The sequence below is a fragment of the Sinocyclocheilus anshuiensis genome, unplaced genomic scaffold (genome assembly GCF_001515605.1).
Source record: "Sinocyclocheilus anshuiensis isolate Anshui unplaced genomic scaffold, SAMN03320099.WGS_v1.1 scaffold1132, whole genome shotgun sequence".
In the NCBI taxonomy this organism is placed as follows: Eukaryota; Metazoa; Chordata; class Actinopteri; order Cypriniformes; family Cyprinidae; genus Sinocyclocheilus; species Sinocyclocheilus anshuiensis.
Window position 1 is genome coordinate 752,886 of NW_015552678.1, and position 13,077 is coordinate 765,962.

General features: G+C 35.0%; 1 protein-coding gene across 1 annotated transcript; it reads left to right on the forward strand.

Annotated features, from left to right (window-relative positions):
• The first annotated feature begins 3,651 nt into the window (after positions 1-3,651).
• Positions 3,652-11,794, forward strand: LOC107667554 (sodium-dependent phosphate transporter 1-A). The gene is made up of 11 exons (XM_016459237.1): positions 3,652-3,808; positions 5,231-5,867; positions 6,228-6,368; positions 6,769-6,854; positions 6,996-7,092; positions 8,179-8,298; positions 8,766-8,981; positions 9,097-9,592; positions 10,456-10,641; positions 10,999-11,083; positions 11,180-11,794. The coding sequence occupies exons 2-11, from the start codon at positions 5,519-5,521 to the stop codon at positions 11,342-11,344; spliced, it is 1,941 nt and encodes a 646-aa protein (XP_016314723.1). The 5' UTR covers positions 3,652-3,808; positions 5,231-5,518; the 3' UTR covers positions 11,345-11,794.
• The last annotated feature ends 1,283 nt before the right edge of the window (positions 11,795-13,077 follow it).

The following is a 13,077-nucleotide window of genomic DNA, read 5'->3' on the forward strand; positions in this document are numbered from 1 at the left end:
TTAGGTTTTTTTTTTTTTTTTTTTTTTTTTTAATATATATTTCAAGTTTTTATAATATTTTTATTATTATATTTTAAAATACTTATTTATAAAATTAAAAAATTATATATTATACTTCATGTTTTATTACATTAAATAAAAAATGAAACATATTAAAACGTAGTTTACACCATTGTGTAAAAATGTTATATTTTAAATTCAGAAATACATATTTCGGTAAATGTTTGAACTTTCAGTCTGTGATTTGACACTGAACTGCAAACATGTATCATGGTATTTACATAGAGGTTCTCTAAAACACCACCTGTAAAAATCGTAATCATTGGTTTAAAAAAATGATTGTAAACAGTTTACAGTACATTATAATTAGTGCATTTATTTCTTTAGGACATCTGTTATTATGCTTGGATTATTACCTATCATGTAACAAATTCTAAACAGCTTTTCTCTCAGATGTTCTCAAATTTTCATTCTCCCATCATGCATTGCGTAGTGCCTCCCATTCAATGTTTGTTTATGTTATATATATATATATATATATATTTTTACCTTTTACAAGCAATATTCTATCATGATTCACTGAGCTGCACATTTATTTCTAAAGCACAGCGGTTTACATATAGTGGCACATTCTTCTGCATTTTTATCCAGTGACCTATATATCTATTTTATGTGTGAGAAAAAAAAACCTGTCTTGGGATTGGTGCAGAATAGACTGGGCTTCAGAGATCTATGTCACCCAGTTCAGCAGCATTCAACGGAGCAGGAAGAAAACAGCTTATTTTAGCGTCTTCCTTCTCTGCGTCAGACTGCTAACCTATTAGTGGAGCGGCTGAGCCGCCTGCAGACACATGTGGGCGAGATGCGCGGCAAAACTAAACTATTTAGTCTGAAGATTCCTTTCCTGTTTTCCTACGCGTCGAGTTTAAATACAGGTTTAAGCGTGCGGTTTGGGGAAAAACAGAGCTGCCACTGTGTGCCTGAGAGGATGAAAATCACTTTTCATTTTACTGTACGTTCCCAGAGAGAGTTAAAATGAGCAGGTTATCTGTTTTGTAAAACCAGCAAATATTATGTTTGAAAACTGCTTCGTAGGAGTAAGTTCAAAATGTCAAGGCTGATTTCACAAGACTATAACCGCCAGGTTAAATGTTAAGCAACATCAGCCAGTCTCTGAATTAAAAGGAAGAGTGACAAACCTGCCATTTCAGACAAATACAACAACAGGCTCATTTCATTTTGGTCTGGCCTTGATCCAGAACCTTCTGTATTTCACATCGAGCTGCCTGAGGTCAGAGTATGTGTGGAAACAAAAAAGTCCTGTAGGGAAAATTTCTCACTCTCCTGTGACTGAACCAACATGAAATGCAAAGACAACATGATGCTTATATGTATATTTTTATACAGTATTGTTCAAAGGTTTGGGGTTTGGTACAAAAAAGAATATATGTTTACAACAAATGCTGTTTTTTAACATTCTATTAATCAAAGAATACTGGAAAGGAATATTATGCATGTGAATATTTCAACATTGATAATAATAGGACATTTTTCTTGAGTAGCAAATTAGCATATTAAACATTTTGAGCAGTAGTTTTGTCTTTATGATAGACTGAACTGTTATATTGCTAGAAAGATAACTTAAATTTAAACAAAACAGTAAATAAATAAAATAGCTTTAGTCATCTTAAACGTTTTTAGTAGCAGAAATTATGTCCTCAGGGTCAGCATCATCATATATCTGCAGTTTATGACTGTAAGCCTTTAATAGCCAGTGCTGGGTAGTAACTGATTACATGTAATCTGAATTACGTAATCAGATTACAAAAATTAAGTACTTGTAATTAGATTATATTACATTTTAACATACCCCTAATCAGACTACAATTACTTTTTTATTGATTACATGATTACATATTATTCTCATGGTCACATGACATGCAGGTAAACCAGGTATAGGTAACACTTTATTTTAAGGTGTCCTTGTTACACGTTACATGTACTTGCTGTTATAATAAAAATTAATTATGCATAATTACGTGCAAGTAATCTTAACCCTAACCATATAGTAAGTGCATGTAGTTAATTAATATTAAATGTATAATTACACTGTAACAAGGACACCTTAATATAAAGTGTAACCCAGGTATAAAATAGTTTGTATTTTTTTTTTATTGTTGTCATTTTAAAAAGATTTATCTTAATTTTACATTTTTATGATTTAATCAATTATTAGCTTTTGTCAAATAAGTTTTTATTCAGTCATCGAATAACCTTGCAATATTCACAAGTTCCAGGATTACTTATATGCACATAATAAACGAACTTTAAAAATAAATAAATAAATAGTTTTTCATTAAACTCTATAAAACCCCCTGCAGTTTCTTCACAAACCCCAGTTTGGGAAACCTTGATATAAATGATGTTTAATGCACTTCATGTTGTTACTAACAACAAATTGCATATATTTTCTTTCTTTTTGTATTTTTATATAAATATGGAACAAGTCTGACTACATGAAATGTGTAATGTAATGGATTATATTACTAACTAAATTTTTTGTCATGTAATTTGGAATCGGTAATAGACTACAATTTGTAAGTAATCTACCCAGCACTAATAGCCATAATTTAATTAAGATGCTTCATCCTGTTATATTTTCCCCTGGTTTGTCACATTTAAATTCTGTTTCAAAAGAGACAATAACCAATATTAAGTACTGCGATAAAGATAATTACCTCTTTAAGTAGCACAGCCAAAAGTGACGTGTAGATTGTGGGTCACTGACTTGGAAATAATCTTCATGACATTATGTGTTGACAGTCCCTCAGTCCCCCATCCCCCCCCCGATCTACCCAAATGGGGTTCAAAGTTTGATCAAAAAATCTGGCTCTTTCCTTATTCGAGCTGAGAAGGCATTTTCCATATCAAACATACCATCCATCACTTTAAAACGGTAAATAATTACATAAAGAAAGATGCCAGTAGTCCAGTGTCCATCATAGCATTGCTGACGGTAGATATGTGTCATGGGAAAAAAAACGGATGTTCATTAGTGACTGAAAATGGAAAAAGACATGTACATAAGTGTTGAACTAATAACTGATTAGAGATTGGTAACTGTAAAGATTCATCCTGTTCTGAGTTTAAAATGGTTTTCCACTATCTAAGCTATTTGTCATAATGAATGAGGGCATGTTAATAAGAACAATTAGGTGTAATATATACAGCAATGAGACTAATATTACATAATTATTGTGATCTTTTTTTAAATGTACATTTATTCTCTTTTTATGGCCTTCTAAATGCTTTTGAAAATATATTGTTTTTTGAAACAACTTTTGCTTTCCAGACCTGCTATATTAAGAGCCGTCTGTGAATGAGCTCTTGTAAAACACAAAGTTATGTAATATGTATCTCACAGCCCATTGCTGTAATATTATACATAAGTATATGGTCATGTTTCATAAAGAAAACTAACACAGAGGCACATGTGTCTACATGAGGGCACACATGACGAAATATTAAGTACAACTGATTATTTGGTGCTAACCATTAAAAGTCTTTGCCTTTCACAGAAGTCTCATGATCCTCTGGAGGTGTGGTTCTCTTCGCTCTCCCCTCCTTCTCTAGTAATTATATATAACAGACAGGACTGAGCTACAGTTAGTAGAGTTGTGGAGTTAAAGGCTAAGAAAGCTTTCAGGGTCATATTTACCTTGTGTGTTTTACACAGGAACTGAGCGTTTGATTATCAATCATTTTATTGATAACAAACCGATCAAGCAGAAGTCATTCAACGCATTTGGTGAGTACTCTTTTTAGTTTCTTTTAGGTTTTATCTGACAGTTTGTGTTGGGTTGCAATAGGGTCCAGCACTATTTATTCAATGGTGTATTTTAAGTTCAGGGCAAAGTTGATAGGATGTTTGTAATTTAATAAATCATTAATTTTCATTCATGTCAGCTCACAAGAGCCTGATGAACTGTATAATGTTGGTCTTGAGACTTTACTTAGAAATGCAGGCCATCAACTGTCCGTGTGTAATATCACTCAGACCTGACACTTAAATAATTGGAAAATTAACAAATTCTAATTAGAATATTCTTGTGCATGTACATGTGGCAAGGGACCATCATAAAGCAGGTCTTCTGTGCAAAGTCAAAACAAACACCTGTTTTTTAATAGAATAATAAGTCATTCAATAAGTCATTCATCTACTTCTCTAAGAAGCATGTGCTCAAGTGTTCGTATGAAGCTGAAGTTTGTACGTTTTTATATTCTGAGTCTCCCTTGATCCTCTGATGTCTGAAGGCACTTATGTAATAGTCTGTGTTACAAAGTTGGCCATATTCATTTTACAAATGAATATGGCACTTTGTTTAGGAAATTCCTTACTTGACTACTTACACTGGCACACAGTAGAGCTTAATGTCTCTTCATTATTTTTATGGTAGATAAATAATATGCTGTGCTACCAGGTTTTTAAATTAAAATCATCAGCACTTTGTTAAGCACCACACTGTCATTGTTGGTTAACCACACTAGCCACATGATTGAGGTTGAACTGCTACATAATAGTAAGGTGTTGCTGCTAATGTAAATGTTATAATTATCATATTGTGTTGTGTTTTACATAAGTTTCAAACAGAATTATTAGTCTATGGCCGAAGTTTCATTCTTAAAAATGAAAATTCTGCCATCATTTACTTACCCATAATGGTGTTCCAAACCTGTTTGCATTTTTTTCTTTTGTGAAAAAAAAAGAAGATTTTTGAAGAATGTTAGTAGCCAAACAGTTTTGGTTCCCATTGACTTCCAGTGTATTATTTGCCCATGTGGAAGTAAATGGGAACTGAAACTACCAACATTCTTCAAAATATCTTCTTCTACGTTCCACATTGAAGGAAGTCATGCAAGTTTGGAACAACATGAGGGTGGGTAAATCAGTAAAAATAAATAAATGTGACAGAATTTTCATTTTTGGGTCGAGTATCCTTTTAAAATATTTTTCAGAATTTGTAGATATTGTTTATTTTCTAACTATAGTTACTAGGTTAGACTATTTTGCACCCACAAATCAGACTATGTACCATTCCTCCCCCCAAAAATATCTAAATCAAGGCATATAAAAGCAGTGTGGTTTACTTTAATTGTGTATTTCTGTTTTGTGCTTTTTTATAGTCAGATCTTAAAGTCTCTAATTCATCCAAATGTCTTTCTTTTCCAGAATGTACCGTAGATCACTACTAAGATCTAGTCCACAATGGATGTCTTTGTCTGTGTAGCCACCCAAAGCCAATGCAAAGACTTTACCCTTATTAGTATATGTAGCTAACAGTTGCTTTTTACTTCCTGCTATTGTCATTTTTGTTTGTAGAGATAGACAGGGTATAGACTGTTCGATTTTTAACTTGTCTTCTAATTACTTTGAATATTTATTTATTAAGAAGAAATACCTCAATAATCCAACCCAGTTTGATTGACAATAGGCCAGAAGTGCAGTTACTCTCCAGCAATGGAATCCACTACACTAGCATCCCTAGCAACTGTTACAATGCTAACGGCGGCCTCACAGACAGACATGTCTGGTGATCTCTGGCTGCTGGTGCTGGGCTTCGTCATCGCTTTTATCCTGGCGTTCTCTGTGGGCGCCAATGATGTAGCCAATTCCTTCGGTACAGCAGTGGGTTCTGGGGTAGTGACTCTGCGCCAGGCCTGCATCCTGGCCACCATCTTTGAGACAGTGGGTGCCATTCTTTTGGGGGCCAAAGTCAGTGAGACCATCCGTTCGGGTATCATCGATGTTCACATGTACAACGGCTCAGAGGCTGTGCTGATGGCTGGCTCCATTAGCGCCATGTTTGGTGAGTACATGCTTGATTTAAAGTGATAGTTCACTCATAAAAAAATGTCCTCTTGTTGTTCCAAACAAGTATGACTTTATTTCTTCTGTGGACATAAAAGAAGATATTTTTGCAACCAATGGGTTGTTTTAGATCCCATTGCTTCCATTGATATCTTTCTCCTTCAAATCCTCCTTTCACTCAAAGCCAATACATATTTTAACACATCCAAAATGTCCATCATAGTCACACAGGAGATTGCGATTCAGCGGAATCCAGTAAATTGCGAGCATGTCACCTAGGTGGAACTTTATCACGTTATCGTGACTTGTGTTAGTCAAGTCAAAAGCTTACAGTATGTTTGTTTTTGTCCTGTTACAGGATCTGCTGTTTGGCAGCTTGTAGCTTCATTCTTGAAACTCCCCATCTCTGGGACACACTGCATTGTGGGCGCCACAATCGGCTTTTCCATGGTTGCTAGAGGTCATCAGGGGGTCAAATGGCTGGAATTGCTGCGCATTGGTATGTGAAACTGAGTATTTTTGAGATTTTGCGTAAACATGCTTAGTCAGATTATATTATTTTTTCCTGAAGAATGAGTCAGTTAATGGAAAGAGAATATTTTCCCATGTGACCCCAGAAATAGTAAGCGGAAAGACCACCAGCATGATTTAATGCAGATTTCTTCGTTTTGTAATTTTTTTCACATGAGATCTATTTATAGTACAGAATATTTTGGACTATACAGACAGGAAACATAGTCACATGCTTACCCCTTGTGACTTGTTGGGTGTTTGTTGATACTCGGCGTGCAGCCCTGAGAGATTTTGGGCCATACAGTTTTAAGATAAGAGAGAAGAACATCATTGTTTAGATGTTACATTGTGCTTATTTGTGTAACCTATTGATATATGTGTTCCAGTTGCCTCTTGGTTTCTTTCACCTCTTCTCTCCGGCATCATGTCTGCGATTCTCTTCTACTTTGTCCGCAAGTTCATCTTGAATAAGGTAAAAAGCAAATCTGAGCTCACCTGTAACATAATGTGCCAGTGTCTGTTTTGGTACTTTTTAATCTCTTGTTGGTGTCAATAAAGAAAGAACATATGCTTTTTACCATGTGCTAAATGGCAATATTTCCATGTGCTCCAGGAGGATCCAGTGCCCAATGGTTTAAGAGCATTACCAGTTTTCTATGCTGTTACTATGGGAATTAATCTGTTCTCCATCATGTTTACTGGAGCACCAAGTAAGCATTTTTCTGCTCTAAGTAATTTATTTAATGTTTTTATATTGAATTTGAATTTTTAAAGAAATATATCCTTTCAAATATTTAGATCAGTATTTTCTTTATACATGAATATTTATGAATTGATTTTCCTATGTCTCTAAACATAACTAAAAGGAGGTTATGTCAGATTTAGCCCTTTGAGGAACATTTTGTTCCCAAATTATGATCACATGTCATGTCATGATCACATGTATGCATACAGGACCCATCCCTTATTTATCATTAATTAACACACTGTTAATTTACTTTCATGTTCACCAACACATACAAAGGCTGGTGGGTTAAACACAATACTCAGTATTGCTAATGATTATAGCTATTTGAAAATGTGTAACTGTCTGTACAGTTTGTTGATGTAATAATAAAAATATTAAATATAATTTTGGCCCAAGTCCAACAATCTGTACCCATAAGCAAACTTCAGTGGGATCATGATGTACTGAAGATAAAATAGCCACTGTGAACCAACAGTTGACCTAGAGTCTGTGTACTAATCAGCGGACCACAGGACCGCCCTCTTCCTGGTTATCTATTGAGCCATGCACATGACCATGTTCGATACCGTTAGTGGTTCTGTTCTTTCAAAGGAACTGAAAATTAACTTAGCCATAAGTTATAATGATAAAAAAGAAACTTTCACTGTATAGCCTCCCATTTCACCCTCATTTTAAACAGAAAATGTTATAACCGTTTGCTTAGGCTATCTCACTGCAGTGTTTTGTCAACACATTACCTTACAACAGATTTAATTCTGGAGGGAAAACATGCTATCATTGTCATGCTATCACACTCGTCCACAAGTTACTTTCATTAACAAATGTTTGATCCCCTTTTTTAAAAAGATTATTTGTATTTAGGATTAGGATAGTATTTTGCTTTTGAACCAAGTTTGAAGTTACGCTAATGCTAATTTGCTAATTGGAGAAACCCAATATCTTTTCAGGAGGAATGTAGGACTTTTCAATATGAGAATGTAGAATATGTAGCACTGTTTAGCACTAAAACGTGTTAAGGTTTCATCTCGTTCTTCTCTATATTCTACAGTGTTGGGATTTGATAGGATACCATGGTGGGGTACTCTGCTGATCTCACTGGGCTGTGCCCTGCTTACTGCTGCGGTGGTCTGGTTCATTGTCTGTCCACTGTTAAAGAAGAAGATGAAAAGTAAATATTTATTTATATACCATTTTTAATTCAGTATTCATTTTAAAATGCCCAAAGCATGGAATTCTGGGTAGTTCTTTGCAATGTAATTGAAACTTACATTATCAGTGCATACTGTACCATTCAAAAGTTTTATTCAGTAAAGATGCATTAAATAGGTCAAAAATGACAGTAAAGATGTTTAATATGTTACAAAATATTACTATTTCAAGTAAATTATGTTCTTTTGAACTTTCTATTTATTAAAGTATCCTGAAAGAAATATGGTTTCTGCAAAAATATTAAGCAACATTGATAATAAGTAGTTTGTTGTGTTTCTTGGACACCAAATTAGCCCATGCCCATGGCACAATGATGCAATAAAATATCTTTGTAAATGTTTCTAATAAACTACCACATTGACTTAGCATGCATTTGGATCTGTCCTGTTAATATACTTATTTCTGTAATTATTTCCACCTTTTCAGGTCAGAATATTGCTGACACTAGTGGAACACAGCTGATTGAGAAGAAACCATCCTCAAATGGCCCCATGGCCCATCCTGCCCCACCTCGAAGCTACTCTCCTGTTCCACAGACACCCCCTGCTGACAGCAACAAGGTGGCCTTTGACATCGGAGGTTCCTCAGAAACCGACCTGGACAGCAAAGATTTTGACACCAAAGATTGGGATTGCACTCATGGTCAGCCTCTTGAAATGATTAATACACTAAATTAACTGTATGTGTTTCAAGGAACTGATTCTCTTTTGACTAAATGACTAATTCTTTAATCTACAATTTTGGTCATCCATTGTAGCTTTAAATGGCAGTGCTGGAATTGCTGTCCCAGACTTGAGCGGAAGCCAGTTTCACACCATACACAAAGATTCGGGAATCTACAAGGATCTACTTCACAAACTTCACCTGGCCAAGGTGGGCGAATGCATGGGAGAGACCGGAGACAAACCCATCCGCCGCAACAACAGTTACACTTCTTACACCATGGCCATCTACGGAATACACGGGTCGTTGAAGGAGGGTGAGGGAAGCCGGACTGGACTGGATGGAGAGAAAAGACGCTCGCGGTACGACAGCTATAACAGTTACTGCACTGCGGTGGCTGATGCAGAAGTTGCTGCAGGAGACGGAGCTCTGGCAGTGGAGATGGGAGACGAGACCGTCAGAGGAGACTCACTGGAAGAGGAAATAGATGAGCTTGAGATAGACAAGCCAGAGGTGTCCATGCTCTTCCAGTTCCTGCAGATTCTCACTGCCTGCTTTGGATCGTTTGCGCATGGGGGAAATGACGTTAGGTATGAGAGACATAATAAACCATTTTTTTCATATTTTGTCCAAAATAATTTAAAATAAAAATGAACTACAAGTAAATTTAAATGTCACCGCATTATAATATACAGTAGAGTATGAAAAATGGATATTCATTTTGACATTTGCTAAAGATTACATTTAACAGTGTCAATACATTTTTAGTGTACAACTTCTCTAAATGTAAAAATACAGTAAATGAGCAGCACACTTAAATATTGAATGTCAGCCTATAACTGATATGGGACAGATACACTTTTTAAAGAATGTAATATTTTTAATCAGTAAGGATGCGTTATATTAATCAGAAGTCACCGTAAAGACATTTATAATGTTACAAAAGATTTCTATTTCAAATATTTTCTGCTCTTTTGAACTTTCTTTTCATCTAAGAATTCCTGTACAAATGTAATACCGTTTCCACAAAAATATTAGGCAGTGGAACTGTTTTCAAAATTAATAATAAAAAGTTTTTTTTTTTCTTGAGCACCAAATCAGCATTTTCATAATAATTTGTGGCATTGAAGCCTGGAGTAATGGCTGCTAAAAAAAATTCAGCTTTGCATCACAGAAATAAATTACATTTAAAAATATATTAAGATAAACACATTTTAAATTGTAATAATATTTAACAAAATTACTGTTTTTACTGTATATTTATCAAATAAGTGTAGCATTGGTGAGTATAAGTGACTTATAAACATAAAACATAAAAAGGGTTTCTTACCAACCCTTAAAATATACACGGTAGTGTATATCTTGCATTTCAGACCATTTTTCCACATTGTTTTATAATGACGACAGTGCTAATCTCTAACTGATAGCATTACCCATCATTCCTCTCTTACAGTAATGCGATTGGCCCTCTCGTTGCACTCTGGCTGATCTATGAAAGCGCTTCTGTAGCATCCACTGCTCCCACTCCAATTTGGTTGCTCCTGTATGGAGGAGTGGGTATCTGTACAGGGCTCTGGATTTGGGGTCGGCGGGTCATACAAACAATGGGCAAAGACCTGACTCCCATCACACCCTCCAGGTAACAAGCTGCTAATACCCTGACGTTTCGTACCTCCTCTAAGCAGAAACTGATAAGAGAGCTTATTTGTGGGATCAGGCTTTATAGTTCAGTTTTATCATCGTGGTTCTCATGAGGCTTAAGGGCCGGTTCCCACTTTCTTATCTCTGTTGACTGTTGCAGTGTAAACAAACAGTTTAACAACACTCCTTGTCTCATGGAAATTCCCTCAAGCACCACAGCAGTAAAGAAGATTTGTCATGTCTTTAGTATTATGACATTTTGACAATGCTGCAGTACTTTTTCCATTCAAACAGTCCTTTGCTGTGTTTAAAGATGCTTATAGAGCTTATTATAATCATCATGTCTGTCTCGCAGCGGATTTAGCATTGAGCTCGCCTCTGCTATAACTGTGGTTGTCGCTTCCAACATCGGACTCCCAGTCAGCACCACTCATTGCAAGGTGGGTTACTTACTAGTAGATTAATCCATACAGTTATAATTTGTAATAACAAACGTCCAATTCTATTATCTTCTTTGTTTGTGTGTTTATGAACAGGTTGGATCAGTGGTGTCAGTTGGCTGGCTCCGCTCCAGGAAGGCCGTTGATTGGCATCTGTTCCGGAATATCTTTATCGCTTGGTTTGTGACCGTGCCAATTTCTGGTCTCATCAGTGCTGCTATAATGGCACTCTTCTATTATGTTATATTGCCTCTGACCTAATGTTTTATGTTAAACCATTAACACCTTGTAAATACTTACACTTTTGGGCCTCAACTATGGAATGCCCCTTCGTCCTGTCCCATCATATGTACTGTACATAGCAAATCAAAGACTGTGTATGTTTGCACGTCACAGTCATACTCTGTGATTTTTGTACATGTTTAAGGTGCTTAATAGTGTTAGGAAATAATTTTGTAGCCATAAAATGTGTGAGATACGTAGTATAACAATGTTTATTTAGTTTTTGGGCCCCACATATTTTTGTAAAGAAAAATATTGTTAGACTAGACTAAAATTCTGTTTCAACTTTTGGCCATGAAAATTTATACTCTGTAAGGCAGTATTTTATTTATAAAACAATATATGTATACTTGCATGACAGTTGAAATAAATGATGTTTCTGCTGACATTTTTATTTCCACCTGTAAATAAACCACAGTTTTTACAAAACAGTATCAATTATGCTTTTTTATCTAAAACTGTGAGACCTGTTTTCAGTACAGTATTGAAATTCAAAGGGTAAATCCATGTTTATTAAAGCAAGTGTATTTAAGGAAAGTATTGTGAGAAAAATAAAAACATCTCATATAATGGAGATCCGTGAATGGTTCATTTATCAAACTAAATTTATTATATTTGACAAGAGACATAAATTATTACTCAATACTCAGTCTATGGACATGCACTGCTATCTTTCCCTGATAAATGTTGAAATAAGAAATTACTGTATATATGAAATTACTGTAAACCAAATAATTGCAGTAGATTAACGTAATTTATGTATTCCTCTTCTGTTGTATGAGATTGCTGAAAACACTTTTGAAAGGGTCCTTGTACAATGCCATAATTTCAATGAATGAGAACTTGCAGTCTTCTACATGCCCTTTGATATACTTAACACCATAGATATATATACATATCTGGGACATTCTACCAGAAACGTACATTTTCACTTGTAAAAATCTTGAGTGAAAAAAATATCTTATTCTTAAATCTGAACGTTGAATCATATGGAGGACATGTTAATCTATATGAAACGCATATCATGCCATCTCAGCATGTTTTTATGATTGAAATAAATACATTTTTATATTTCACCCCTAAAATGTCAGGCCCTGTCACAGACAAATTTGTATATGTTAGAATGGTTTCCTAATTAATTTCTTTAATACAAATAGCATTTTCTTATTGGTCACATGTCCCTGATTGTATCTAAAATGGTTTTGTAATTTCTATAAGGAATATAAGCAACTTTTCGGTCAACTGTAGTACACAAAATCACAGAATACCCCGCCAGGCACTCATATAGTTGTAAAAAAACTGCCTTTACATAGGAGATTTTTTCAAAAACGTAGTGGATATATACTCCAACCTTCATCTACACAGTTACAAAGATTAATTCATCAATATTTCCTAAAATATTACATTTTTATAGCATAATTTCCTGTGTGACAGGACTGACCGAGGCGAACTAAGAGTTTTTAATAAATTACAAAATGTCTGAGAACCTAACGTTCCTTTACAGAACAACTCACAGAAATCAACCATCAGTCAGTTTTAGAAATTTTTACATTTTTTGGATGTAATACATTTTATTCACTGTAACAAGTCAAGGACAGTGACGTGACATGTGACATGTGGCCAAGTATGGTGACCAATACTCGGAATTAGTGCTCTGCATTTACCCATCCAAAGTGCACACACACACAGCAGTGAACACACACAAACCGTGA